General features: G+C 56.1%; 1 protein-coding gene and 1 long non-coding RNA gene across 7 annotated transcripts in view; both read right to left on the reverse strand.

Annotated features, from left to right (window-relative positions):
* Positions 1 to 27,115, reverse strand: part of MED27 (mediator complex subunit 27) — a 239,800-nt gene that overhangs the window by 24,375 nt on the left and 188,310 nt on the right. For 2 of the 6 annotated variants that reach the window (XM_086684350.1, XM_086684345.1), the window contains 2 exons: positions 18,304 to 18,381; positions 13,718 to 16,141 (listed from right to left, as the gene is read on the reverse strand). In XM_086684350.1, the coding sequence (XP_086540476.1) occupies positions 16,007 to 16,141; positions 18,304 to 18,381 (213 nt within the window). In that variant the 3' untranslated portion in view covers positions 13,718 to 16,006. The other 4 variants (XM_086684348.1, XM_086684344.1, XM_086684347.1 and 1 more) reach the window with 3 other exon arrangements.
* LOC147575114 (uncharacterized) lies at positions 4,775 to 12,935 on the reverse strand. Its single transcript, XR_015243149.1, has 2 exons — positions 11,213 to 12,935; positions 4,775 to 10,552 (listed from the first exon to the last, which is right to left on the reverse strand). It is a non-coding gene; the product is annotated as an uncharacterized LOC147575114 (long non-coding RNA).

Here is a 27,115-nt window from a genome sequence, read left to right on the forward strand (position 1 = left end):
AACGAGCAGAGGTGGCCAAAGCCCAGGTAAAACGTCCCGTCTGGGATGGGGATGCTTAAGGCATCTGTCCTCAAAAAGGCGGAGACTCAGCCCCGGACCCACATTGGCAGTTAGAAATGCACATAAATTGAGGTTAGGAAAAGAGGATCAGAGAAGGAAGAGGTTTAAATGGGAGGTGACGTCATCGGTCACATGGGTGGCTTCCGAGGGTTTAAGTTGGGGCACTGGTGATGTTTGGAGAGGCAAGTTGTTCTGAGCTGAAATGCCAGCTTCTTTCCTGACGCCCTTGTCGGTGTCACCGCCCATCCAAGTTCACGGGTGGCAGGGTGATGACGTCTCCTACTCCCCAGCACATACAGCTGCATGAATCAGGGCTGGGGAGAGTGGGAACACGGACCAGAATATCTCTTGGTATTTAGTAATGGTGGGAAAGGACATGGGTGGGAAATCGAAGAACTTTGCCGCGAAATGCCTGGTGAGAGCTATTCTAAGAGGAGTCGGTGTTGTAAATAAGTTCCACTCCATCCTCCCATTAACCCCTTGAAATTGGCCGTGAAAAGATCTTGCTTGGCGACCGTCAGAGAACCATCAGTGGCTCCTCTGGGAGCTGGAGGGCAGGGATGGCTCGGGCCGCACTTGGGGGAGGGTGAGCTGCAGACAGATGCAATCGTGGGGGAACCATCGGTGTGTGTGTGGGTGGGTGGGGGGGGGACAGATCAACGGTGAGGCTTTTCCGTCTCTGGGTTTCCCTTTCAGGAGAAGGTGCGCAGCCCAGAATATGCTGGGCTGCCCGGGGGAAACACAGTGAGGGTGCGTGAGTGCAGGGGCGGCCCTCTCTCTGCCTCTGCTTCCAGAAAAGGCGCTCCCTTCCTTAGCGCGGACTTGCAGAAGGGCCTCCGGGAAGCGGGCAGCCGTGCTGTGCCATCCTCGGGGTGTGGAGCCACAGAAACCACCGAGACCAACCCCTCCGGCAGCAGAGGTGGCCCCCTGTTCCGTCCTGGATCCAGGCGGTGACACGGGGCCCCGCCAGGGAGCTGGGGACAAGCCCCTCGTCCTGGGGTGCGAATCCCCCCACACCCGGCACCAGTTTCCCTCTCCTGCTCCCAGCCACCCAGGAGCGAAGGAACACACTGGTAGGTTTTACAGGGTGGCCCCTGAGGCCTGAGCAAGAGGTGAACTCAGGGCTCCCTCATTCGGGCAGGACGCACCCACTAGAGGCCAGACCCGGAAGAGGGGCTGCGGACGCACGGGCGACGGTCCCCGCCTTTCCGCACACGGGGAGCACAGGACCACGCTGCAGGGCACTGCACGGGTAGGCAGGGTGCTCTGAGAGGGGAGACGCCCTCTCCCACGTGAGCTGGGGAAGGGAGAGGGCAGGATTCACCCGCAGCTCAAGGTGGGGAAGGAGAGCCAGGCTGGGAGACAGCTGCGCCCTGGAGGAACCCGGGAGGGTTGGGCAGACGCCAAGAAGAGCGCAGTGTTTGAAGGAGGAGGTGACTGAGGAGGCTGGCAGGTGTCAGGCAGGGACACTAGGTTATGCCAGGTTTGCAGCACCCGCTGTGGGGTCCTGCTTGCTCTCCCGGACCCCTCGCCGGGGGGTGGGGAGGGAGGCCACGCCAGCAGGACACTCCAGAAGCATAGCGGAGGCGCCCACTGGCGAGGAAGGGGGACCTCCTGCTGATAGCCGTGTGGGCGAGCGAGGAATCGTATTCCCCAGCCCCAGTCAGGCCTTCTGGGGACTGTCCCTGCCATTCTGATGGAAACTTCCAGAGACTCTGAGGCAGAGCAATGCAGCAAAGACACTCCTGAATCCCTGACCTGCAGAAGCTGTGATGTATTCAAGGTTTGTTCCTTAAGCCACTAAGCTTTGGGGCAATTTGTTACACAGCGATGACAACTAATACTGAATTTAGTTGTAAAATTTTTTTTTTAAGTTTATTTTGAGAGAGAGAGAGAGAGAGAGAGAGAGAGAGAACGTGACTGGGGAAGGGGGGAAGGGGCAGAGAGACAGAGGGAGAAAGAGAATCCCAAGCAGGCTCTGCGCTGTCAGCTCAGAGCCCAACGCAGGGCTTGAACTCATAAACCGTGAGATCATGACCTGAACCGAAACCAAGAGTTGGATGCTTAACCGACTGAGCCACCTATTTCGTTTTAAATAGGTCCTCAGTCATCAGAGGGGGTCTGCAGATGCTTGATTTCAAAATACAGCCTCCAAGTATTCCATTTCGGTGACAGGTGTCGAGGGCCCGGTTTCTGGTAAGTTCATTTGCTGATTACCGCCACACCACAGGGGCGGGGGATGCTGAGGTCCGTGGAAACATCTGCCCGATGCGTTGTACCGTGCACGAGAGGCACACCGCGCAGGGAAGGAAGGAGCAAGGCCCTGGAGTTGAGCTGTTTGCTGTGACTTGATGGCTTAATCAGCCGATCGATACTGTTCGCAGGGCAGAGGGAGTGGGGAGCTGAGATGAAAAATGCATGAGGGGCCGGGCGGGGGGGGAGCCTGGGAGGAGCACAGAGAAAGCCGGCCTGCTCTATTTGCCCAACGCCAGCCAAGAAATTAAATCGGCACAGAGGCCAGGGGCAGCCACCGGGCTGACTGCAGCTGGGCGCACATGCGCACAGCTCCTTTCTCGTCATGAGGCAGAAACGCGCTCATTAAATCGCTTTTCCTGACTAAAGATGGATTCAGTAACCTTCAGCGGGTGTGAAACACCAAGCAGACACCAAAATCGTGCGGGTCTCGGGAGACGCTGATGGAATCGGGGTGCTAATGATCTTGGGGCCAGCAGCCAACACGACACAGGAGGAGGAGAGCTCTCAGCACGGGCTGGGCCTTCCGTGCGCCTGTGACTAACACCACGTCCAGGAACAAAAAACGGCAGTTAACTGGAACTCTCAATTAGCTCCTGGGGAAGGTGAGAAAGACACAGGAAAACCAGCTCAGACTGAGGACTGTGTAAAAAAGCCAGCTTCCGCCGGCCATCCTTGGATCAATTCGGGTCAAATTCAGCCGTGACACGGGGGCCAGAACAATGACGGCTTAGACGAGGTGGCCTAGCTGTTGCCCACATAAAGGACGACCGGGGAGGGAATGCCAAAGTTGCCAGAGAGCCAGACTCCCTCTGTCTTGCTGTTCTGCCATCCCCAGCACGTGGCTTCTACCTCGTGGTCCATGACGGCTGCCTGAGTGCCAGCCATCATGTCCACGCTTCAGCCGGGAGGAAGGAGGACGGGGCCGAAACGCCCTCCCACCTCTCGCCATCCCCTTAGGAACCCCTCCTAGCAGTTATACGTAACTAGAGTCACATGTCAACGGTCACTCCAATTTGCAAAGGAGCTGGGACGGGAAGTCTTTCTCCCAGGCTCATAGGGGGAGCGCTATTAGAAGGAAGAATGGAAGTGTGGCTGTTGGGAAGGCAGAGGGCTCTGGCATGTCCTGAGTCAGAACATTCAAATGGAAACGATGTCTCCAGTCAACACAAGACACTGACCTGAGTGCACTCAGGGGAGGGGGAGGCTGACGATAGGGGCGCGTGAACCGCCCTGGAAGGGGCAAAATGGAACATGACAGAATGTTAAAAGTACATGGAATTAGTCATGTAAATCGTGACATTTAAGTCATGATGCTATTCATGCTACAAAGTGTAAAAACGCTAACCTTTATCCAGACAGCAAACAAAAACGTACCCTGACCGCATCTAAGTAATCACCAATCCGGCTCGCCCTCAGAGCCCCGGTATTTTAGTCACACTGTGTGTACCGCTCGGCAAGGTCCTCAGTCTGGACCCTGGGCTCCACAGCCCGTGGAAAGGTTTTCCGTTAATCCCCTTAACCCTCAGCTAACCATGAAGCAAGCCATCAAAAAAGCTTAGGTTCGGAACAGCACCTACTATGTGCTTAAAACCTACTGGGGGTAACAGACAGATTGATCCAATACTCGCAGGAGTAAACAGAGCATGTCCGGTGTGTTAAGGGCCAAGAAAGCCAGGGACAGGGGCGTGTTAGTTAGGACAGGGTTAGGCCGTAAGCGACAGAGACAAGGTAACAGCAGCTTCAGCAACACAGTTTACTCTTCTCGTTCGCTGAGCCCGGAGGTGGGCAGACAGGGCCGGCGTGGAGCCCATCAGGCATCGAGTCTGTTCTACCTTGTTCTGCACGTGTGGACTCCATTCCCAAGCCCCCTTCCTGATCTAAGGGCCTGCATTCCCAAGACCGCTTCATGGTCCAAGATGGCAGTTAAGTATCCCACGGCACTGAAGAGGAAAAGAGACCGCGGGCGGGGGGGAGGGGGGGCCCTGTCTGGGCTTTCAGACAAGCTCACACATTTTTGACACCCCTCTGAATCAGAGCGGGGTCTGGGTCCCCTCCCTTGAATCTGGGCCACCTTTAGTGACAGGCTGACCGAAGTGATGCTATATAATTTCCCAGGCTAGCGTAGAAAAGACGATACAGTGTCCACACGGTTTTCTTCGGACGTTGATGCTCGGGGCCCAGCTCCATGTGGTGGAGAGGCCCAAGGGGGGGGGGGGGGGAAACCAAGGCCCAAGGGAGCCTCTGGAGAGGGCTTAAAGGGGAGTGAGGGAAAGGTTCCCGGGAGGAGGGGGTAGGGGAGCCTGTCGTGAACGTGGCGCTGGTCAGTGTGCAGCAGTGGAGTGTGATAAAGCAGAAACCAGGGCATCTGCCCCAGGACGCGCGTGTCCCCCTGAAGGAGACGTCGAGGCCCGGTGCTTCGTTTCTTCCAGCTGTCCACGGCAAGACGCAAGAAGCACGATGGGTTAAAAAGGAAACTTTTCCGTTTTTAATTGAAAGGAAAATGCAAAAGAGCCGTAACTTGCCGGGTTTGAAAATCAAACCGTTTTCTCATTCCCGGCTTCTCCAGATGGCAAAGGAATCTCCAATGGAAAAACTGGCCTCCGGGCAAAGATCGAGCCCAGGCTGGGAACGGATGATCCTTTGCAATACCTTAGAGGCACTTAACACGGTGCCTCTTTTTGCCAGCCACCAGCTTACTGCCGTTCGGTTCCGAGTTCGTCCTTCGTCGCCTGATCTAGAAGATGGATCGGGGCCCTTTAAATGGTTCTTTGCTCACTGGCATGGTGTTCAGCGCTGACAAGGGTGTGTCTGTGTGTGGAGGGGCGGGCCTGGGGCTAAGAATGGCCAGGGCTCTAACTGAAGCACGTGGACTGAGGAGGGGGTGAGGGGTCGTTCTCCAGGGGCAAGGTGATGTTCATTTTATCCCAAGAAGGGTGACGCCACCAAGGTGTCTGGATTCTTGTCATCATGTGCTCCCGCGGGGCGGGTGCCGTTCACAGACACGGCTCGTGGCGGGATGGCATGGCTGACACGTGCCTGGCGGCCTTGGGGCACCGAGGCATCAGGCTGCAGAACCCCCGGCCTCTCTGCCTCGAGGAGCGGTTCGATGTGTTTTGCAGCTTAGCTGGAAATGCTAGTGAAAGCCCTTTGCTCTGGACTACAAGCTAGGTTCAGATCATCGGTATTTATATTCTGAGAAAGGAGGCAGGGGTGCTCTCGTTCCCCGGAGCCCTCAGCCCTTCCCCCTGCGGAACGAGCAAGGTGCCTTGGAGCCGAGGCAGAGGGCGTGGCCTGGGATCCCTCACGGAGGGCTGACGACAAGTTACACGGCGTCACACACGCACCCACTCAAAGGCTGTCCGGGGCTCTGCGGGCCCACGGCCAGGACTCGGCCGCGCGGGGAGCTGGTTCCTCTCGCTAATCTCACGACCATCCCTTGGCTATGGCCCCCAAGTCTTTGGAAAAGTCTAGAACTACCCGCCGGCTTCCTCATTAGCTCCCTACTCTTTTATGCTCCCACGTTTTCCTGAACTTTGCCGGTTTGCAAACTAATGGAAAGAAACAGGAAGGACAGCAAATTAACTATGGCCTTTTGGCGATCATTAATTTGACCAACTACCCTTTGGAAATGAAAGGCCAGCGCCTATTAGCTTTAGGGGCATCGAGTGCAAAGTCAAATATCAAAAGGCCACGGCAAAAGAGGGGCCCCGTCCTAATCAAGGCAGGGAGGTGCGGCATATTCGCAGAAACGCAGATGGGACTGGGAAATGGGGCGGTGTCCTGTGAGCCTGACATTCTCTTCAGAACACTTCCACTCCTGAGACGGGGTTTTACATCTCTCGTGCTGAAGATTATGAGAAGGTCCCGACGTACCGCTGAGGCCGTTCCTCAGTGTCTGCAGAGGGCAGGCCACCCCACGGCATTGCCATCAAATCTCTGGATTCTTCTTGGAATCTCATCTTTGTGGGAACGAGAGACGGGAGGGGGTCAGAGAGGCAGGAGACAGAACAGGCCCCCCACGGACGACTACGCCCCCAGCATCCACGCTTGTGCCTGCACTGGAGTCACTGACAAGGCTGCCTGCGCCGTCTGGCCCTCTCCCATTCGACGTGCGAACCGTATCCTGGCGACAAGCACCAGTATGCAGTAGGCGCACAATAAATACCTGGTGTGGTCCTTCGCAGGACTCGCGCGCCTGCACGGCCAAACTACTGGCCCGATTCCCAGATGAATCCAGGCTCATGTGGACCACGTAACTGGCCCACGGTCGCCTGTCTAGGGGCAGAGCAGAAACCCGAGCCCGGCTTTCTTTCTCTCGTCAACATCTGGCAAAGGTTACTGAGTGCCTGCGCTGTGCGAGGGGACAGACCAGTGCCCCGGACAGACGCAGTCCCTGCCTTCCGGGAGCCGACACTCTCGTGGGTGTCAAGAGGGCGCGGCTGATGGCGTCCAACGCGAGGGCTGCTCGGAAGAAACGAGGAAGGGGGCGGGAAGGGATGGGGATCACTCCCACAGCGAGCGGTCGGGGGACGCCTGCCCCGTAGGGTGACTCTCCCTGGAGGCTGAAGGGAGCAAGCCCGGGTGACATTTTCCGTGGTCCCCTTCAAATCGAAGCGGAAGATGATTTGGACTCAAGCTAACAAATACGGTAGCCGTAGACACGGTAATCTTTGCCACCTATCGAACACTTCCTATCTGTGGCCCGTTTCCAGGGTATTTACATGATGTGTGGGGTAAACGACTCCGGCAGTTATTTGAGAAAAAAACAAACCTAAATCTCGGTGATTTGCCAGAATAAAAGGTTTGAACGTTTACTTCGCTCACACAAAACCCACCGCGGGGGCTCCTGGTGGGGAGGCTCACCCGGGCAGCCAGCTCTTCTGTGGGTCCGGACCCGGGGGTCCGGGATCTTTCCGTCTTGTTCCGTTGCCGCGTGTCACTTCCGATGCTGCCTCAGAAAAGGCAGAGAGAGCAGGGCAAACGCAGGCCTTCTTTTGGCCACCTCTGAAAGGGACACAAAACTGGGGTGCACACCCCGCAGCCCTGCTTAGACGCAGGGGGGCCGGGAGATGTGGTCTGTCGGGTGCTCTGGGGCAGGAGATGGTTTGGACGGGCATCGGCTTAGCGATCGGGAAGAAAGCACGCGAGCATGTGCGAGTGCCGTGTGGCTTTCGGAAGGAAGAATGTCTGGGCTGAGAAGAACAATCCAGAGGCCGGGGGCGGGGAACTCGCTGGCGCTCCCAGGAGGGAAAGGATCCTGTTCTGGAGGCTCTTTCCACTCCAGGCCCCGGGCCCCCCGCCCCTTCCATGTTTCAGGATGGTATCCTCCCAGAGGAAGGTGACAGGAAGCATGAGGCCCAGGTGACGGGTGAGGACAGCCCCTGTCTTGAGCGCGGGCCCACTGCAGTCCGTGGGCTGGTGCTCCACCCCTCCCTGGGGTCCTGGAGCAGGCGCTGAGGGCAGGAGGGGAAGGGGGAAAGTCAGCTGGTTTAAACGGCTTCCACATCCAACAGACCCTATGCCCTCCTTTCCCCTCCCAAGGCACAGCCGTCAGTGTGGGCTCTCTGGGTGGCCTGGCGGTCCAAGAGGCTGGGAGCTGTGTGTGGGGAATCTCCCCCAGGAAGCCCTCCCGGATTCCCTCCAGTCGCCTCACACACGCTTGCTTAAGCGTCAGGACTCGGCACACTGCCACGCATCCGACCACAGGCACGAACCGCCTGTCTTCCGGGACAGGGAGGGCCGGAGCTCCCCTGGTGTCAGACTGCTCCTGACAGAGACGCTTCCCCGAGCACTGCTACTGGGCTGTCACTGCCAACGCTTTCATAACCTGTGCCCCAGCGGGATCTATTTCACCCTGACACGGTAGGCCAAGTGGTGTCCCAAGAAGTGTCGGGGAAGTGGAAAAGCGTAGGCTGAGGGCCGCTTGGCTGTGGTCCTCGCCGTCGCTCACCTGCCGGGTGAGTGAGGACGGGTCTCCAGGCCTTGGACGCTCTGACGGCCCATCAAGTGCACAGGCTGAAACAAAAGGCAGCTAAGGTCGCTGCCAAGATCGGAGATCAAGATCACTGCCAAGATCAAGATCGGAGATCTACACGGGGCTGTAAGTCAAGACGGAGGGAGAGTGAGAGGGAGAAGGAGGAGAAAGAAGAGGAGGAGTGGGGTGGGACACAGAGGCGGCAACAACGTTCCGAACGGCAGAATGCTGGTCCCCTAAAACCTAAACAGGTTAGACTTGACACCAAAGGCATGATGCGTAAGTGGAAAAAACGGACAAACGGGACCTCATAAGAAGTGAGTATGTGTGCTCTGTGAAATATCCCCTTAAGAGGATGAAAGGCAAGCTACAGCCCGGGAGAAAATACGTGCACGTCACATGACCGACACAGGATCCGCACCTAGAATGTAAGAGGAACTCCCAACGCTCAACAGTAAAAGATCATCCAAGTGGAAAATGGGCAAAACACATGCACAGACCTTTCACCTGGGCTGATACACACATGGTAAATAAACAGGCCCACGACCGGCTCCTCAGCAGCGTTAGCTATTTGGGGGTGGGGGGCCAGGGGGGAGGTTTGCAAATAAAAAGCACACTGAGCTGGTGCCTCACACCTGTCCAGTGGCTAAAACAGGAAGTGGCACCGACGCCAGACGCCGGTGGTGATGTGGAGAAGCCGGATCCCTCAGACTGCTGGCGGGGAAGTCAAGTGGCACAGCCACTCTGGAAGATGGTTTGGCAGTTCCTTTAGAGCTGAAAACGGACTTACGGGGCGGCCCAGCGATCGTCCTCACGGGCGTCCACTTCCACGCAGACACATGCGCACAATGCTCCCGGCAGCTTTACCCCGAAGAGCTGCAAGCCGGAGGCTCCCAACGTCCCCGCGTGGATAAACGGGGGTGGTGTGGTGTGGTGACACACGGCACGGCATATTCCTTAGCGATGAAGAAGAGTGGTTGGCTGATATGCACAATGACCTGGGTGAGCCACAAGGAGACGAGGCTGAGCGACAAAAGGCAACCTCAGGAGGAGACGCGGTGCGTGATTCCAGGCGTGTGACGCCAGGTGACAAAGACGGTCACGGAGATGGGGAACGGATCGGTGGCTGCCTGGGGACAGGGATGGGGAGAGGAGGCGTGCATGGCTAGAAAGGGGTAGGACGAGGGGGTCTGGACCGTGGCAGTGGTTCCACAAAGCGGCACCAGGGCAGAGGGCTACACACAGACACGCACAGCGTGTGTGGAGCTGGTGACGTCTGGATGAACTCTGGGCACTGCACCAACGTCAGCTACTGTAGATGTGAACACCGGGGAGGGGTGGGGGGCGGCTGGCGAAGGGCACACGGGCCCTCCCGTACAGATCTTTGCAACTTCCCCTGAACGTACAATTACTGTAAAATAAAAAGCTACAGGAGGCCAGCAGGAGACTCATGGTCTAAGCTGTGGCCATCGGACACTGGAAGGCCATCGCAACCCAAAACTCAGGACAAAGCAAATAAAACAAACGGGACCCCGAGGGCAGTGTCACTCCCGAGGCAGGAAGAGGTTCGGGACAGGCTGCTGACCATCCACCAGAACAGGCTTGCTTCCCTTCAGAGAGAGTTTCTGCTGGACCCACGGCCGCCCAGTTAGAGACCACATTTCCCAGGGGCCCTTGCAGCTGGGTCTGCCATGTGACTGAGTTCTTACTAATGAAGTTCAAGCGGAAATGACACGTGCCAGTGCTGGGTCTGGGTCTTACGACATCGGGTACGTGTTCCCACGTATCCTTCCCTTGTAGTGAACTTGGAAGGGGCCGGTGGCCCAGCTGCCACCATGCAGACCGCGTCCTAGGCCAGGCGGTAGGGCGATAGGGTAGGAGGAACAGGATCGCCGAGTGGCTGCACCCAGCGGAACAGTCCTTTAATCGGAACCGCCCCCCCTTGGGCGTTCAGGGCAAGAGCAGTGTCCCCATTTTTTTAAAATTTTTTGTTTTTAATGTTTATTTTTATTTTTGAGACAGAGGGAGACAGAGCGTGAGTGGGGGAGGGGCAGGGAGAGAGGGAGACACAGAATCTGAAACAGGCTCCGAGCTGTCAGCACAGAGCCCGACGCGGGGCTCGAACCCACGAACCGCGAGATCATGACCTGAGCCGAAGTCGGACGCCCAACCGACTGAGCCACCCAGGCGCCCCCGAGAAGGGTCTACGTTCTTTAAGCCACTGTATTTTGGGGCCTCTGCACTAGAGCAACTTAGCCTTTGCTCAACGGGAAAAAAAGAAAGCAGGTTTCAAAACGGAATACGGCAGGATCCTATTTTTGGCAAAAAAAATGGGATGCGCACAAACACACCCATATGAGGGTCTGGAAAGAGATACAGCAAAATGCTCTGTTAATTATCTCTGGTGGGTGGGCATTATGGCTATTCTTTTCTTTGCTCGTCCACATTCTCTTAATTTTCCATAAAAGGAACACATGCGTCCCTCTAGTAATTAAGAAAGCACGCTGATGGGAGACAACAGAGGTAGGAATCAGGGAACTGGGACAGTGCAGTTAAGTAACAGTCCATCCCACGGCGTGGGGGCTGACGAGGTTCGCTGGTGTCCCCGGCCGGCTCCCAGGCTCCCGGCCTCTGTCCTCCTGCCTCTCTCCCTGAGCCCTCTTCTCTCACTGCCCCCTTGTCCCCCCACCCGCCCCGAGGGACACGTCACTCTTTTGTCTCTATCAGGCTTGGACAAGCACGGTGCCACTGAAGCCGGCTGCCGGCAGCACCCGCCAGTTCAGCCAGCACCAAACCACAGCTCATATGGTCCCAGAGGACGGCCAATCTCCAGTGGAAATTTCAAACTCAATTGGCACAGAGACAGGCTGGAGCTGTCCTCGAGTAACTAATCATCTTAAAGCTGCCGAGATGGCGCTTTACCTGGATGTGCTCGTGAACTCTAAGGTTGGTCTCTTCCAGCACTAATGACAGGGAGCGGCCAACCTGCAATTTAAAATTCAACTTGAAAGTGATTTTTGAGGTTCCTTTCCGCTAACTGAAGGAGCCGGGGAGGGGATGGGAGCGGGGGGGGGGGGGGGAACGATGGCAGAGACGGGAGAAAGAAACCCGCCTGTCCTAGAAAGTGAAGCCTGATTATTCCCCCGAGCAGGTGCAGACAGACCGCAAGGGCTTGACGGCAGGCAGGCTCGCCCACAGCACCCCTGCGCCGGCTCGTCTTCGATGCGCGCGTCGGGCAGGCCTGAATGAGCTCCGAGCAGGTGCAACGGAATCGGCCCACCCTTTCCTGTCAGATGCAGGACAATTAAAGTTCACCGAGATCATCCTGGGCAGAGATGCAGAGGCCGGGAGGCGCAGACAAGCAAGGTGAATCGTTCTACCTTGTCCTCCCTCCTGCACACCCGATGGCCTGACGATGCCTCCCGTCAAGTTGGCCAAGGTTCCAGATCTTGTGAGATCCTGGCGGTGAGGCTGATGTCCCTTCTCCTCCCCACGAGGGTGACCTTACGAGGCTCTCGATTTAGCATCAGGCCCGCACTCCTGACAGTCTTAACGCGATGGAGAGTTTGCACGTTAACACTGAAAGATCACCATTTCGTGCCTACGGCTTTCCGTCGATGGTGTGAAGTAGAAAAATATCACTCGATACCAAAAGGCCAGTTCCCAATTTAGTTCAGGAAAAAAAAAATCTGGACAACCCTGCCCAGATTTCCTCATTCCGTTCTGTCAGGTCCTAACGACCGCCCCGCTGACGAGCGGTCACCCGGCCGGCAGACGGCACAGGTACCTGCCTCACGGATTTTCACGGCACAGGGGCACGCGCAGGACCGAGATTTCTAAGTTCGGGCCCAGAGAACTCAGGTCCCACACCGCGGCAGAGCGGGAACCGGCCCCTTTGCCTCTCAGGAGGCGGCTTTGCCACGAAGCAGCCACCGCGCGTGGTGACGAGGTCTGACACCCAGCCCCTGGGTAGACTGCTGCGTGAGACCCTCACCTGGTTCCGTCTGTGAGACGAGGGGAAACAGCACGCGCCCACTTGGGGTGAGGCACCTGGCCCAGAGCAGACGCCGAGCTGTGGGGGTCACGACTAAGTCACTTACTGTACCTGGTAGGTCTGGCTTAGAGGTCACCTTGGACAGCCTAAGTAGCATCTGGGCAGCACACTCACTGATGGCCACGCTCCTATCCGCAAGAGGCATCAAAGGAGGATTCCGGAACCTGATGCCCTCGCTCCTGGGGCAGCAGGCCTCCCGGCCACCCTGCAACTGGTCCCGACGTACCCCCAGTCCCTACCTGTGCCGACTTGGGGTCAATACATTGTCTGGATTTTAATGGCCGACGACAAAGCCAGTCTCCCTCGTGTCCGTCTCTCAAGCCGCCAAGCATTCGTGGATTTGGCGCAAACAAGCTCGTCACCCTTCCAGCTTCGCTCAACTCGCCAGACCTCAGTACGACTTCCTTTCAGCTTTCCCCTCTCAGGACCGAAGAGCAGAAATGCCAGAGATGGGAAGGCCGTGGTGGGTGACTGGCCCGGCCCTTGTACTTCTCACCACCCCCCCCCCTCACATTTAATTTGGGAAAGATTTTTTTTAATTTTTATTTAAAAAAAAAATTTTTTTTTGAACGTTTATTTTTGAGACAGAGAGAGACAGAGCATGAACAGGGGAGGGGCAGAGAGAGAGGGAGACACAGAATCGGAAACAGGCTCCAGGCTCTGAGCCATCAGCCCAGAGCCTGACGCGGGGCTCGAACTCACGGACCGCGAGATCGTGACCTGGCTGAAGTCGGACGCTTAACCGACCGCGCCACCCAGGTGCCCCAGGGAAAGATTTTTTTTTAAAAGCATATATATATATATCATGTATACGGAGAGAAAAGTATATATATATATGTAAAATATATAGAGAAAAAATACATAAAATATAAAAAAACAGAACAGCTAACATCACCCACATATCCAATGCCCACCATAGTTCATTATCAACTCATGGCCCATCTTGTTTCATCTATAAAACCCCACCCCTGGGGTGCCTGGGTGGCTCAGTCGGTTAAGCGTCCGACTCTTGATTTAAGCTCAGGTCGTGACCTCACGGTTTGGGAGATCGAGCCCCACATCAGGCTCTGCGATGACAGCACTGAGTCTGCTTGGGATTCTCTCTCTCCATCTCCCCCAATCACCCTCCCTCTCTGTCTCTCTCTCTCTCAAAATAAATAAATAAACTGAAAAAGCCCCAAACGCATCCCTCCAGCTCCCCTTTCTCACCATCACTGTCAGCCTTCATCTCATAGAAGCGGGAGCGGGGGTCATACCAAGGAAGGGTGAGCTGTCTGGGCCCCCAGCACTGGGGGCAGGTGGCCAGGATTCAGGCCCTGGCTGCGCATGCCTCCCCACTCGCACCCCCACCCCCATTTCTGCTGTAGCCACGCTTCAGCTGTGCCAATATTTATTTAATGTTTTTCCTCTAATGGTCTCACTTTTCTGCCTAAATACACTTGTTCAAAATGGAAACTTTATACCTTCCCCGTAAATGGGAAACAAGCATCGTTCGTCACGAATAGAAGGTGTCACTAAGTAGGACACAGAGAAAACAGGGTCATTAAGCAGAAGCTCTTGCCCGCCCCAGGCTCTGGACTCAAGGCCGGCTGGCTCGCTCTCCCGAAAACAGGGGCTGGCAGCAGTCAGAGCCCCTGGTTCTAGCGAGGACCCTTCTCCGATCTGGGCAATCCGGAGGATCCAAACAGCTCTCTCACAAGGCGATCTACTGTTCATCTCATCAGTGCCCCCCCGCCCCCCAATGCACTTTTCAAAGTCGCTGGTGGGTGCTGGCAGCCATGATGCACTTGGCCCTCCACGGGCTCCAGCGTGGTCACAGCCGGTCACACCATCATCACTGCACGCGACAACGCGCACTGCAGACCCTCAGAGGTCAGTCTACGTGCCGTTCAAATGTCTCCCAAAAGGCGCGCAGCAGTGAGATGACATGTTATCACCTACCCTGTGTCCTCAGTTCTGTGTTTTGTCCCAGAGCAACAGACAAGCGTCTCACGAGACCAAAGAAAGGCAGCTACCCGTGAGTCAAAGGAGCGTGTTATGTTCTGTTACCAGGGGCCGTGCGAAGGGATCGTCTGTCCCACGCTAAACAGTAAAACTCAGGCGGGAGAAATCGCCAACCCCCTTGGAAGACATGAAAGGCTGGTGTGACCGACTCATGTGTCACACAGGATTCTCATTAAGGCCTGGGCCACGGTTTAATTGGCAGCCTGTTTTTCTTTCCTAGTGGTTCATGAAATAATGGTGCCTCTCATGAGTGACAGCATCTTGAACGTGACGACCATGGTATTTAGTCTGGAATCTCTGGCTGTGTGGGAACGTCCCCGCTGCCTCCCAGCACACCTCCCCAGACGGGGCGCCCATCTCCTGAACGGGGTCTCTCAGACTTGGGCCCACAGCAGAGTCCCCCGGGGTGGGGCCTGAGGCTCTGTGTTTCTAATCTGTCCCCAAGTTGCTGCCGCCGCTGGGCCACACCCCAAGCGGCACTGTCTTATCCTTTCTCCATCACTGGATCCTTTGTCCTCAGCTCCTTTAAGCCTGGTAGGGGCAGGTGGGAGGGCCTAAGCGGTACCAGAAGTCACCCAGGAACCACTCGCTCTTTTGGCCACCTCAAGACACCTCTGCCGTCTTCGTTGCAAAGGGAACATTTGTAGCGTAGGCTGGGCCGGAAAAGCTCTAGGAAGCTCCCCCATCCTTCAAGAGCTTCGCCCGGTCTTATATATTTCTTCATACAAACAGGTTCTAGCTTTTGATGTTGGGGTCAAGGCCCTGAATGTCCTCAGCAAACTGGGCTGGAATCTGTTCACAGTAACTTTTAGGACAAAACCTGGGACCAACGAACCAGTTACCCCCGTCACGCCCGCTCACACGCGTTCTAGCTGCCGACACGGGCAGACTCCTTTCCCTTGGGCATGCATGTGCCACTGGCTTAGTAAAAAGAAACATCTGTGCGCTTTTTCCTCAAAAAGAACAATCTGTTTTTCAAACTGCAAAAACATCTTTGAAATGGAATATTTGCCAACACTGTCCTCTCTCCTAAGCAAGAAGCAAGAAACTGTGTCCTCAGAAAGAACAAGGTTTTAAATGCAGACATTACTGTTCTTTTTTCTTCAAAAGGCCCAGATCTGCCCACATGTTCACTACACTGAATGTGGAAGGTGCTTTAAGAGACAGGAGACAAAGCCTTGTCCTGGGTACAAAACGTTTACTGCCTATATATATATATATATATATATATATATATATATATTAAAAAAAAAGTTACAAAACAAAACGCCCAGCATGACAGGATGTACGGACATGGGCTTATTCAGACGATAATGGCTCGTGAACATGACTTAGAGCACAGGCCCAGGAGGATCATTCGCCAACACACAAGGACGAGCATGCTGCGTGAGTTCCTTACTCTGAGTTCTAAAAGGTTTTCTCTGCCTTCCGTTTACCACCTGCAGTGGGTAATTAGTCCCATCAAAACGAGAAGGAATCTGTTCTGCAAGTGGCTCAGCCTTAAGGTAGGACGTGCTGCTCTACGCACGGGGAGGAGTGGGGTGCTGGAGTCTACGCGGTGAGGACGGGGCCGAGCCATCAGGCTGACCGAGGGATCCAGGGATCATCTGGGAAGGTGCGGGGCAGAGCCTGGAGGCCGGCCCGGGGCTGGGGCGGGGTCACTGGCGGCAGGTGTCGTGGAAGGCTTCGAGGGTTCGGAAATCCCTCCACGTGGGGGGCAGGCCATCTTGTAGAAACTTCCCGCAGCGCTGGCACGGAGCCTGGAACAGCTTTATGTAACTTCGTAACCAGGTCTAAAAAGAGAAGTGAAGAGACAAATAAAAGAAATGGGATCCGGGAGCTTCCAATGTCATCCTTCCTGTCAAGCCTAATGATCTCGAGGCCAGAGGACTTAAGTTGGCTGTGCCCCAAAAGATAGCCTGTGACTTCACAGAAAGCTGCACGCGCCATCCACAAGGTCGTAACGCTGCTGGCTGTCACTTCTGGAGCTCCCCCTGCCCCTCCCAACTGAGGGAGTTTTTAAAATAGAAATTCCTGCTCTCAGGGGCACGAAGTCCTCCCACAGGAGTGGCCGTGCCCTAGCGCACAGCCCGTGGCTCGGGGCCACGCGTAACCACGTTTCATTTCTGTGTCCCGTGTCTCCCGACTATGCGTACCGATGTTCTCGTTCGCTACCGAGAAGTGGGCACAGACACGTGTGAAGGAAGACGCCGCGTCGATGACAATGCTCGAACCCTCCACTGAGGTCAACGTGCCTTCCTTCTAATTTGATTTCAGAGGTCATCACTCACTGTCACAATGTGGCCCTTTGCACCTGCGGGGGGGCGGGGGGACAGCCTGGTGCCATCGGGTAACATAATAAGTGGCAAATACACCCCGGAGTGGTTCAGAGAGCAGAAATCTCTCGGGCATCATACATAAGGATGAGGCTCCCGTAACTCAATTCCCAAACTCAAGGAGATTCGCTACAAAAAAAAAAAAAAAAGAAAACTCAACCCAACCCACACCCCGCAGCAAAAGGCTTGCGAGCAAGTTAAGCACGTTCTCACTGTGACAGGGGCACGTGAATCTCATCATTTAATGTCCTCCCGAATTACGTCCATAAGAGAAAAGTGTTCTTTGAAGAGGTAGGTCGAGTTTATTGATACAGATCCTTCTGTCTTCGTCGCAGCCGCCTTCGTGGTGGCAGACCGTGGCCCCCCGACACTGCCCCCTTCCAAAGGCCAGGTGTTTGAGGTTCTGGCAACAAACGTGAGGGGGTCGACGGATCACTCAGCTGAACTCTTTATCCTCCAGTGCCGATCAAATGCAAATGGTCCCCGAGTCCCAGAGTCAGTTGCCAAAGGGAAGCTGGGCACGACACGTGTTAGGTTAGACGGCGACGCTCGGTACGCGTCCGAAAACGAGGAGCCTGCTGGAGGCTGTCGGCGGAACTGTCCTCCAGACACACGAAGGAACCACGACGCGCACGGCTCTGCGGACTGCCCGGGCCTGCTTGTCCGCCCTCCCCAGCACCGTGGGCGCCGATCGAGAAGTCGGGTCTGTGTCTTCCAAGAAATGAGCGGCAGGTTCTCTGGGCAGCTCACTTCCCGAGGCGAACCGTGACGGGATACGCGGGCAGCGCCACGGCAGCTGGCTGTCAACACGGATTTGGACTTGCGAACAGGTAGGTCTTCTGAGTAGGTCTCCAGCTGGCAGCCTTTCGAGCATGAGCGGCAAAGGGAGTTTCAGCCGCGGTGAAAGATGGGCGCCTGCTGAGGTGAGGGCACGAGGCCGCGTCGGCACGATGCTGGAACAGCTGCCGGTTCCGTCAGGATCCGGTGCGGCCGGCTGACGGCCCTGCTCGGGCCAAACGGGGGGCGCGGGACAGATGTGGGCCGCAGCACGCGTTTGACTCAGCCCTGGGGTGGTGGGGAGTCCTGACTTGCGGCGTTTGCCGATTTCCGTGGTGTAAACCTTGGGGTTCGACTGCAAGCTACCGACGGTCGAATAACCGGGTTGCCAAATTCCGCACGCTCCACGGGAGCTGGCAGGAGCCAACTCCCAACACACCGGCGCAACGGCCGTTTGGCTCTTTTGGGGTCACTCCCCATCCCGAGCTCCACGTCTTGGGGGCACCGCAAGATGTATCTTCGTCACTGCTACCTGCTCAGTGCCAAGCACAGGGCCTGGCATGGATTAGGAGCTCAATAAATATCTACTGACTAAATCAATGTGGGGAAACAGTGTTGGGAGATCACATCTGAAACCACCATTTGTTCAGCACGATAGAAAACACCGGTTAATTAAGTGGGAAACGGTTTCTCATAAATCCCTTCCCCGTTTAAAGGAAGCATCGGTTCTATGCTGGCTGTTGTGGGGCCCTGGCCCACTGTGAGCTGCGTTCTGAACTGCCTGTTCTTACTGGGAGGGCACCAAGGTTTCCATAGGAGGCTCAGCTCTGAAGCCCACTTACCATGAAGGATCTGACCACGACGTCTGGCATCTGGGGCAGCTGATAGTGGAGCAGGGCGGTGGTGGCGTGGTCTGTCACCTGGAACCAAGGACAACAAGTGGCGTTAGATGCCCCTCCGAACCAGCGCAGAGAAAACAAAACCAATGCATTCCCTAGATAGGATAAACCAGTCTGCCTCTGGACGCCTCTTGGAGGAAAGGACGTCTAGAATACGATCGGAAGTACGAAAATTAGCGAAGTTGGCGGCGGGGAGGACGCAAGTGTTCGGGCCTGGAGGCAATGGAGTTGAGTTCCAGCGATGGAAAACCCTGGCGGGTGGGCGGGAGCACCTGTGAGGGGGGCGTGGCCACAGGCCAGCAGAGAGGCACAGACCGGGCAGGTCACGGAGAGGCTATGGAGCCAAGTCGCTGCAGGGAACACTGCACGAACGCAAAGGTTCTCCAGCTGTCCACATTCGACTTCATGTCGTTTTCTGAAACGTTTACTCATTTGTTTTGCAAGAGAGTGTGAGCTGGAGAGGGGCAAAGAGAGAGGGCGAGAGAGAGGGCAAGAGGGAGACTCTCAAGCAGGCTCCGTGCTGTCAGTGCAGAGCCCTCCTGGGGGCTCGAACCCATGAATCGTGAGATCACGACCTGAGCCGAAACCCAGAGTTGAACGTTTAACCACCTGAGCCACCTCGACTTCATTTTTGCAATGGAACCCTTTCTCTGGCAGGGTAACTGGTCTTTCTGCTTTCTGTCATTCTCATTCTGTCTCATAATTTGTAGTCACAGAGATTTTATGACCAGGAATCTGGTAATTTCTGATCTTTCTCTTGGGCCTCAGTGTTCCTATTACCTTTCTGAGGAGCCTTGACGCTCAAAGTGTGGTCTTCTCTCCAACAAAAGTTGTGGCCTATTTATGGCATCTCGGAGGGCCACACCCCCCCACTGTCCCCAAACTCCAAGTAGAGGCTTTGCCAGCAGGGCCAAGGGCATGAATGCCTCAGGTCTACTAGAGGCATTCGGTGACCAGACAGAACGCACACTGGCTTGAAGCCCCAGCACTGTCCGCTGACCTTGATTCGAGTACTTAATCTCTCTGGGTCTCAGTGTCCCTTCTGGAAAACAAAGGACTAGTTTCAGCTCCCCTGTAGTTCTGAAATTGGACACCACAAATTGCTAATGCCTGCCATCAATCAGCAAATTAATAGACTGTACCTAATTTGACAGTTGTGTTCACACTCGTGGTTTATCGGGTGGTCCTCACTAGGGATTCTCGTCATTATGAATGTTGTGGTTGAAAAACAAAACGAAACAAAAAAAACCCCAGATAAAACGATCACCTTTGTGAGCAAGAGTAAACATGGGTCTACGTTGCGTAGATGCCTCAGTTTTCCAGCTGTCACCAGAACAGTAAGGGACAAGCAGCAGTGGGGTGAACTGATCAGGTGGAAAGAAACTCGAAAGGCTGCTCCAGGCCCGCAAGGCAAAGCTGCACACGATCTGGAAATCAGTCCTGCTGTGTCCACACCTAAGGCCAGAGAGGCCACACCCCAAGGTGGAGGGTGTAGGCCCCCTAGCTTACCTGAGCCTCACTTTCTCTAAATAAATGGCTGTGCGTGTGAAGCACGCCCCGTCCAGCCACAAGGCAGCCCTGCCTCTCTCCCCTCCCTCTCTGCTCCTCCCGCCCTTGGGTTGGGCACTCTTCCCTTGCTGGACTTTCATGGCCTGCCTGGTGGCTGGTGAAGCCACAAGATGATGAGCTCTATGGGGACAGGGATCATGCCCATCTGGTTCATGGTACGTCCCCAAGGCCTGGAACATCACCTGGCTGGCATCTAGCAGGAGCAGGTGCTCAATACATATTTGTAGAATACAGAAATAAAAATGCCACTCGCCAGGGGTGCCTGGGTGGCTCAGCTGGTTAAGCGTCTGGCTCTCGGTTTTGGCTCAGGTCGTGATCTCACGGTTCGTGTGTTCGAGCCCCAAGTCGGGGTCTGTGCCGACAGGGCACGGCTCGCTTGGAATTCTCTTTCCCTCTCTCTCTGCCCCTTCCCTGCTTCTGTGTGCGTCTTCTCTCACCGTCTCTCTCAAAGTAAATAAAGGAACTTAAAAAAATAAAAATAAAAAAAAAAGTGCCCACTCACTGACGGCCACATACCAGAAACACCTGCCCTGGCTTTCTCGAAAGGACAGCTATAGGTCGTGGATCCAACATGGCTGAGAAACTGTCACCGAAGTGACTTTCAAGAGAAGTGGTACTTATTCTTTCAAGTGCAGACTGGTTTTATTTTAAGCATTTCTGACAGACAGCCTTCTAAAATGAGCAATGCTTTTTTTCTTTTTTCTTTTAAACAGTAGTAATGATAACTTGGCAAGAAGGTGGGTGGTGACTGGGGGGGGGTGAGATTAATGGCTACAAAACACAGCAAAGCAAACTGGGCCCCACGGCCCCTGAGCTTGGAGGCTGGTTCTTACCCACCCAGACCCCCTTGCCAAGCGGGACAACCCATGCAGGTGCCCCTCTGTGGGCTATCACATTTGCCATTACGAAGGAAATTTCCGGAAGAGGGAGTTTCTGGAGCATTCTTACCCCAGCGCCTACTACCCGTTTCAGTGTTTCGAGCAAGCTCGGCCCCGCACATCAGTTGCTGTCATGGCAGGGAAGCCAGGCGAGCTGTCCACTGGCTCGGGCTGCTCCTCGCCCAGGACACAGAAAGCTCATCGGCGGTCCCAGGAGGCCTCTGGGACAAGCCTAGGTCCGTCCGTCTCAGCAGCGTGAGCACCGGTCCTGGGGCTGGATTCCCCAGTCACACTGGCCACCCAGAGCCCACACCCCAGGCTGGCATGCCGTGTCTGGCTGCGCATTTCCTTTGCTTTTCTTTGTACAATTGTTAACACGGATGACCAACCTATAAAGTTGAGCAGCAAACGGCAAGTTAACGGAGGTGGGTACTCTCCTTATTTTCATTTTACAGAAGAGGAGGAGGAGATTCCCGGAGGCCGGGAAGATGGCTAGGTCACACAGCCGGTGAGGGGCCCTGGGTTTAAGTTTAAGCCCAGAGGCCGCGAGGCCCACGCCTAGGCCAGCCCTCCCCAACAGGCACCCCCGGCCAGCAATCCTGGTTCTGGAAAAGGCACATGCTCCAGGTGCCCCCGGCATCATCTGCCCACACGCCCCAGCCTAAGGTTCTTAGAAAGCTGGAGTCCCGATGGGAGGCCCAGGTTAGGAGGTTTGTAAATGTGGCTGCTGGTCAGCTAGCTACTCTGGAGCAGAACTGGACGAACCGGGGAATGCCCTCCAGATACAGCTCTCGGTACCACGGCACTGTTCCGGCATCTGGCTCCCAGAGAGGGCACCCAATTAGCTTTGCTGCTAGTGGGCTGGCCATCTGGTCAAGCGTAGCCACTTTTTCGGATGGTCTAGTGTAAGGTACTCCCTTAAATTGCCCAACGGGGGCAGGGTTTTTTTTTTTGTTTTTTTGGTTTTTTTTGTGCTGCCATGATCAAATGATGTTTGATTTCAGTTTCTTCAACTCTCTGTCACTGATGACAGACATTGTAATAAAGGGAAACAAAGTTGGCTGATCTACTGTATGTCCCCTCCCTTCCTCACAAACTCTTCCGCTCCTGGTTCTGGGGTTCCTGTGGCCGAACTCCAAAGCACCAGGCAAGGCATGGCTGCAGAATGGGGGGGGGGAAATTCACCTATAATGCTCTTCCTTTCTTGTCCAAGCATTCATTCAACCTTCAATGTTTTCTTGTTTTACACTTTTCAATATTACAGGTTCCCCCCCCCCCCTTCAGCATCCAAGATGTGGGGGAAAAAACAGGCCTGGGGCAACAAAAAAATATTGCTATTAACTAATTTAGGTGAAATCCACTGTGTGCCAGGCCAGCCGAGGCTCAGGCCCCATTGTAAGGTACAGCTCCTATGATTCCACTGGGAGATTAAAGCCACCCTGCCCAGCAGGGGAGGCTGAGGAGGGGCACTGATGCTCCTGAGGAGGGGAGACCATTCATCCCTCCACTCACCGCTGGTTACGAAAGTGCCTGCAAACAGATCAAAGCAGACCTTGAGCTGCGAGCCCCTGGCAAGGGAGGGAGGGAGGAGAAGACAAGAAAGAAACAATAAATCAGTGGGATAGGGGACCTTGGGAAGAACAGGAGAGGGGCAGCGATGCCAGGTGACCAGTGAAAGCACCGCACAGAGAGACAGGGCCACTCAAACAGCAGTGAGCAGGGGCGCCTGGCGGGCTCGGACTCTGGAGCGTGTCTCTTGATCTCTGGGTTGTGAGTTCGAGCCCCACGTCAGGGGTCTGGCTTACTTAAAAACAAAAAAGCTGCCCCAAACCAGTGAGTAGACAGCCTGGCTTGGCCAGGAGGTGTCCCTTATCGCCTCCAGGCAGAGCAAACTGTTCTGGCTCAGGCTGGGGAGTGCTTCCCTCTCTATCCCGAAGGAAGCACTGCCGGGGAGCCTCTCTGAGAGTGACGTGCCCATCGCAGCCCCGGGGGGCCTTATCCCTCTCTCGGCGTCGTCCTCCTCCGCCAACCAGGGCTTACCGAAATTGTGTCCCCAGCTCAAACAGGTGAAGGTCTTTGTGCCCCCAGACTGTCAGGGAACTAAGCTCGGAGGGAGAAAGGAATCTTTCAAGAGCCCTTGAAACAGCTGCCAGTCACACTGGTGAAGGAGATGCCAGTCAAAACAAGTCTCCCAAGGCTCCTCTCCCATATTGTGTGTGAGCCTTTCTGACGTCTGCACTCCGGAACCCGAGAGCGAGGGGTGCTCGGGAAGTCACGAGTTAGGTCGGCCGAAGCCACGGCAGCGCTGCCTGCAGTGACGGCCAAGGCCCTGCACGAGGTGATGCGCACTGCACAGCCGGGAAGGGGTTGGGGCCCGGGAGCCGGCCCGCACGGGTCTGGGTCTTGTCTGCTACTCAGGGGCCGCGTGACCTCGGGCACGGACTGCGTGAGCCAGTGCCAGGGAAGCACTGGGACGGCGCCTGACAAACAGCACCCACCGACCGTGAGCCTTCCCCTCCCTCCCCGCCCACCCCCCCCCCCCCCGGCTTCATCCCTACAATCACCTCAGGAGGGCGCCGTGATGAGACCGCCCGTTCCCAAGACAGGAAGCAGTCGCAGGGAGGCGGGGTGACAGGCCCAGCCAAGTGGCTCCAGACGGCGGTGGCACAGCCTGGTCACCGCCTCCCTAGGAGGGAATGGCCCCCAGGACTCCTGGGGGGGGGGCAGGACTCCATGCCAGTCTCTTCCGCCCCAGTGCTTGTCGCTCACACGACTCTCTCTCCCTGTCCCTTTTGCTTGCTGCCACATCCCAGGCGCCCAGCCCAAAAGAGCCCGACACGGGTGGGCCCTCAGGAAGTCTCTGGGCCGGAGGAGTCTCCCTGACGCTCGGAATGAAGGGGGGAAGGGGAAATGGGGCAAACAGCAGCCAGCGGCATTCGGTCAGTGTGCGCACGCATTCATCAAGGGCAATCAAAAGCACAGTGCTAACGAGTGGGGGAGGTCCTATGGCACCACGTCGATTTTGGCACAGAAAGCCCACATCCTCTTTCCCACTGGTGGCCTCTGGCCAGCTGTGGGGCAAAGAGAATGGGGGGGGGGGGTTCCCGCAAGGCTACTTTCTGCTTAACGTCGCCCTGCAGAGCCCAGGTTTCACGGTGACCAGAAAGGCTCTGGTCTCTGATCTGTAGAGGAAGAACCAAGGACAGAGCGGTGACAAGTGTAAGGGTCAGCGGGACACAGGAAGGGGGCAAAAACTCTCAACATACTATCACTCCTCAGCAGTTACCCTAAAGTGAGAGTCTGTCGTACAGATCTTCCCCGACTTACGACGGGCTTATGTTCCGATAAAACCACCCTAAGTTGAAAACGCATTTAATACACTCAACCTACCGAACGTCACAGCTTAGCCTGGCCTACTTTACATGTGCTCCCGGCATGTGTGCAAGCCTACAGCTGGGCAGAGCCGTCCGACACGAAGCCTGTTCTGTAATAAAGTGCTGGATATTGCGTGCAACGTACTGAAGACAGTACCAAAAGTGACCAGCGGAGTAGTCGTCGGTGGGGGGGGGGGGGTCGCCCTGGTGACGGCAGGGCTGACTGGAGCTGTAGATGTTGGCCAGCGTCACGAGACAGCATCAGACCGCTCACCGCTAGCGGGAGGAAAAATCCAATTCAAAATGTGAAGTGTCCTTTCTGCTGAATGTGTGTCGCTTCTGCACCGTCGTAAGGTCAAAAAATCGTAAGCGGAGCCAGCGTAAGTCAGGGACTTGCTTGGTGGCCCAGGAATCGCCCTCGGGGCTTCTTGAGCTTGCCAAGGTCGTAGGCTTCACCCTGCCGAGGCTTCCGGGCCGGAGTGGGGAGGCCGCAGGGCGGCAGAGGTGACGGGGCGCCAGGCACCATCCCTCAGCTTCTAGAAGGTAGTCCAGGCTGGGGGCCAGGATGTGTGTGGTTAAAAAGCTCCCCAAAGTGACTGTCAGCAGCATTAGGGACCACAGGTGAACGGACCGCTTGCGTCCCACCAGCCGGTGGGAGCTGAGCCCGCACCTGGGCTCTGGCAGTTAGTGCCGCTCTTGCTAATGCGACCGACGGAGAGCACCGAGCGAGGCATCTGTCAGCACAGAGCCCACAGCCTGAGGCCGCCACTGCCAAGCCAGGAGAGCTGAGCATGTCCCGCAAGGTTCACAGGGCCAGTTCAGCACCCAAGTGTCCAGAAGTTGCTTATTTAAAAGAGAGGCAAGGTGGAGCCCCAGATTCTGGCTTCCCTCCAGCCAATACCTGCTTTCCCAAACTCTGAAGGGACCACGCGGTCTCTGGCCGACAGTAACATGACCAGAGGCGGCGTGCCGGGAAAGGTGATGTGGAACTGTCAGGAGACCGGAGTTCAGTCCCGGATTCACCACTAATTATCCGGGTGACCTTGGCCGCATCGCTCTCCCCGCTGGCCCTGGGAAAGGAACACGAGGCTGGGATCCCCGGCACCGGAGGTCGAGCTTTTCAGTGGACGCAGCTGCAGGGCCTGACTGCACGCCCCGAGGGTACCCCTGTGCTGAGCTCCACCCTCAGGCCAACCAGCAGTGACACTGAAGCCCTTTGTTCTTTTAAAAAGGACGAGCTGGTCTGCCCCCACCCCCCTCCAGGAACGCGCCCTCCGCCTCCCCGCGCGGTCCTCGACTTCTGGGACGGTCACGAAGAGCCGGGGGAGCCCAGCTCGGATCCCGGGAGACCGTCCGCACAGACTGCTCTCGGTGCCGGCAGCCTCCTCGCACGGTGATGGCCTCCAAGAGCTGTGCAGCACAGACGAGGTATTTGCTACTTGGTTGTAACACGCTGCAACCCAAAGGAAAAAAACACACTTCTGTTCACTGGATGTACTTTAATGCGCAAAGAGAGCAGCCCAGGACGTCGGGGTCTCCACTCAGAGCTCTGCCAAGGACAGACCCACCCTTAAGGAGAGGGGCCCCAGCAACCTCTCAGAATGAGAACATTCTTTGTGGGTCCAAGGAGTCAAAGACGGGAACGCCGTGTGTTAAACGTTCAACGAGACAGCGATCCCTGCCGGCCACGCTGCTCCGAGGAGGGGCACAGGCTTTATGAAGAATATTTTAAACGGCCCCGAAGTGCTCATTCCGTGAAAAGAGAAGCCATCATTATTTCCAAATGGGAATGCTATGAGGTCAGTCTTGAAAGTGCTGGGGGTGGGGGCGACGGGGCCGGAGCAGGGACAAGCCTCTAAAGCTGGGATAAAAGTCCAGTAGAGCGGAAGCTGGCGGTTTCATTTTATTACGTGCCCCGAGTCTCTAATCCGCACCCTGGATCTGTATGCCGCGGGATCGTCAGGCCCAGAGGCCCGAGGAGAGAGCATCGCAGTCCGGGGGGACCGGGGATTACTTAGACAAGATCGATTCTTCCCTCTCTGCCGATGAAGGGGCCATCTGCATGGGCTTTGAAGGGCTTCTCGCTGTCCCCGGAGCCTGGCAGTGCCGCCGGGGGGTGGAAGGAGGGGGGTGGGAGAGCAGAGGCAGGGTTGCCCGCGTGGGAACTAGACAGGTCAACACGGACGCGGCTGCTCCCTCTTGCTTGAAAAGTGGCCACAGTTTTGAGACGCAGCTCGGTCTGAGAAGGGTGAGACCTTGTCTATCAAGTATTGACCACAGCCCGTGGCACCTACCAGCGCTTCCATAAAGGAGTTTTGTTTGGTTTGGGGGTTTTGCCCCGATCTCTTTCAAGTTGCAGCCAAGATGCCACGGACACCCTGAAGGGAAGCCCCTCAACCCCCTGGACCTGAGTGCGGGTTGCTGACGGCTTCCGGAGGCAAACGACAACAAACCACACACACACACACACACACACACACACACACACACACACACACACACCCACCCACCCACCCACCCACCACGGGGGACTTGGAAACACCGTGATGTGGCGCCTGAGGGCCCGGATGACCTGGAGGTCCCAGCCATGCGTCCCTCGGCCTCATGACATACTCCGTCACTGCTGGCCACTCTGACTCCTCCCAAACCTATTTTCCTGGCCCTTCTGTCCCTTTGCCCGTAACCCTCAGCAGCATCTGTGGACACCCCAGCCCTGCACTTGCCTGACCTGTAAGCAGGAGCCCTGCCTGGCCCCAGGCTGTGTTCTCCGTGAGGATGAGGTCATGCTGGCCTCGTGTGGCCTCCGTGGGCCTAGCTCGGGGCATCTACAGAGAGGAGAATGCTCAAAAAGGGGGCTCCGTGCTGGTGCCACTCACCTGGTAGGACCCTGAGTGAATGACAGACAACGTAGGCGAGATTCTATTGATTTATTTT

The sequence above is a fragment of the Puma concolor genome, chromosome D4 (genome assembly GCF_028749965.1).
Source record: "Puma concolor isolate L17-30 chromosome D4, mPumCon1.1.hap2, whole genome shotgun sequence".
NCBI classification, from domain to species: domain Eukaryota; kingdom Metazoa; phylum Chordata; class Mammalia; order Carnivora; family Felidae; genus Puma; species Puma concolor.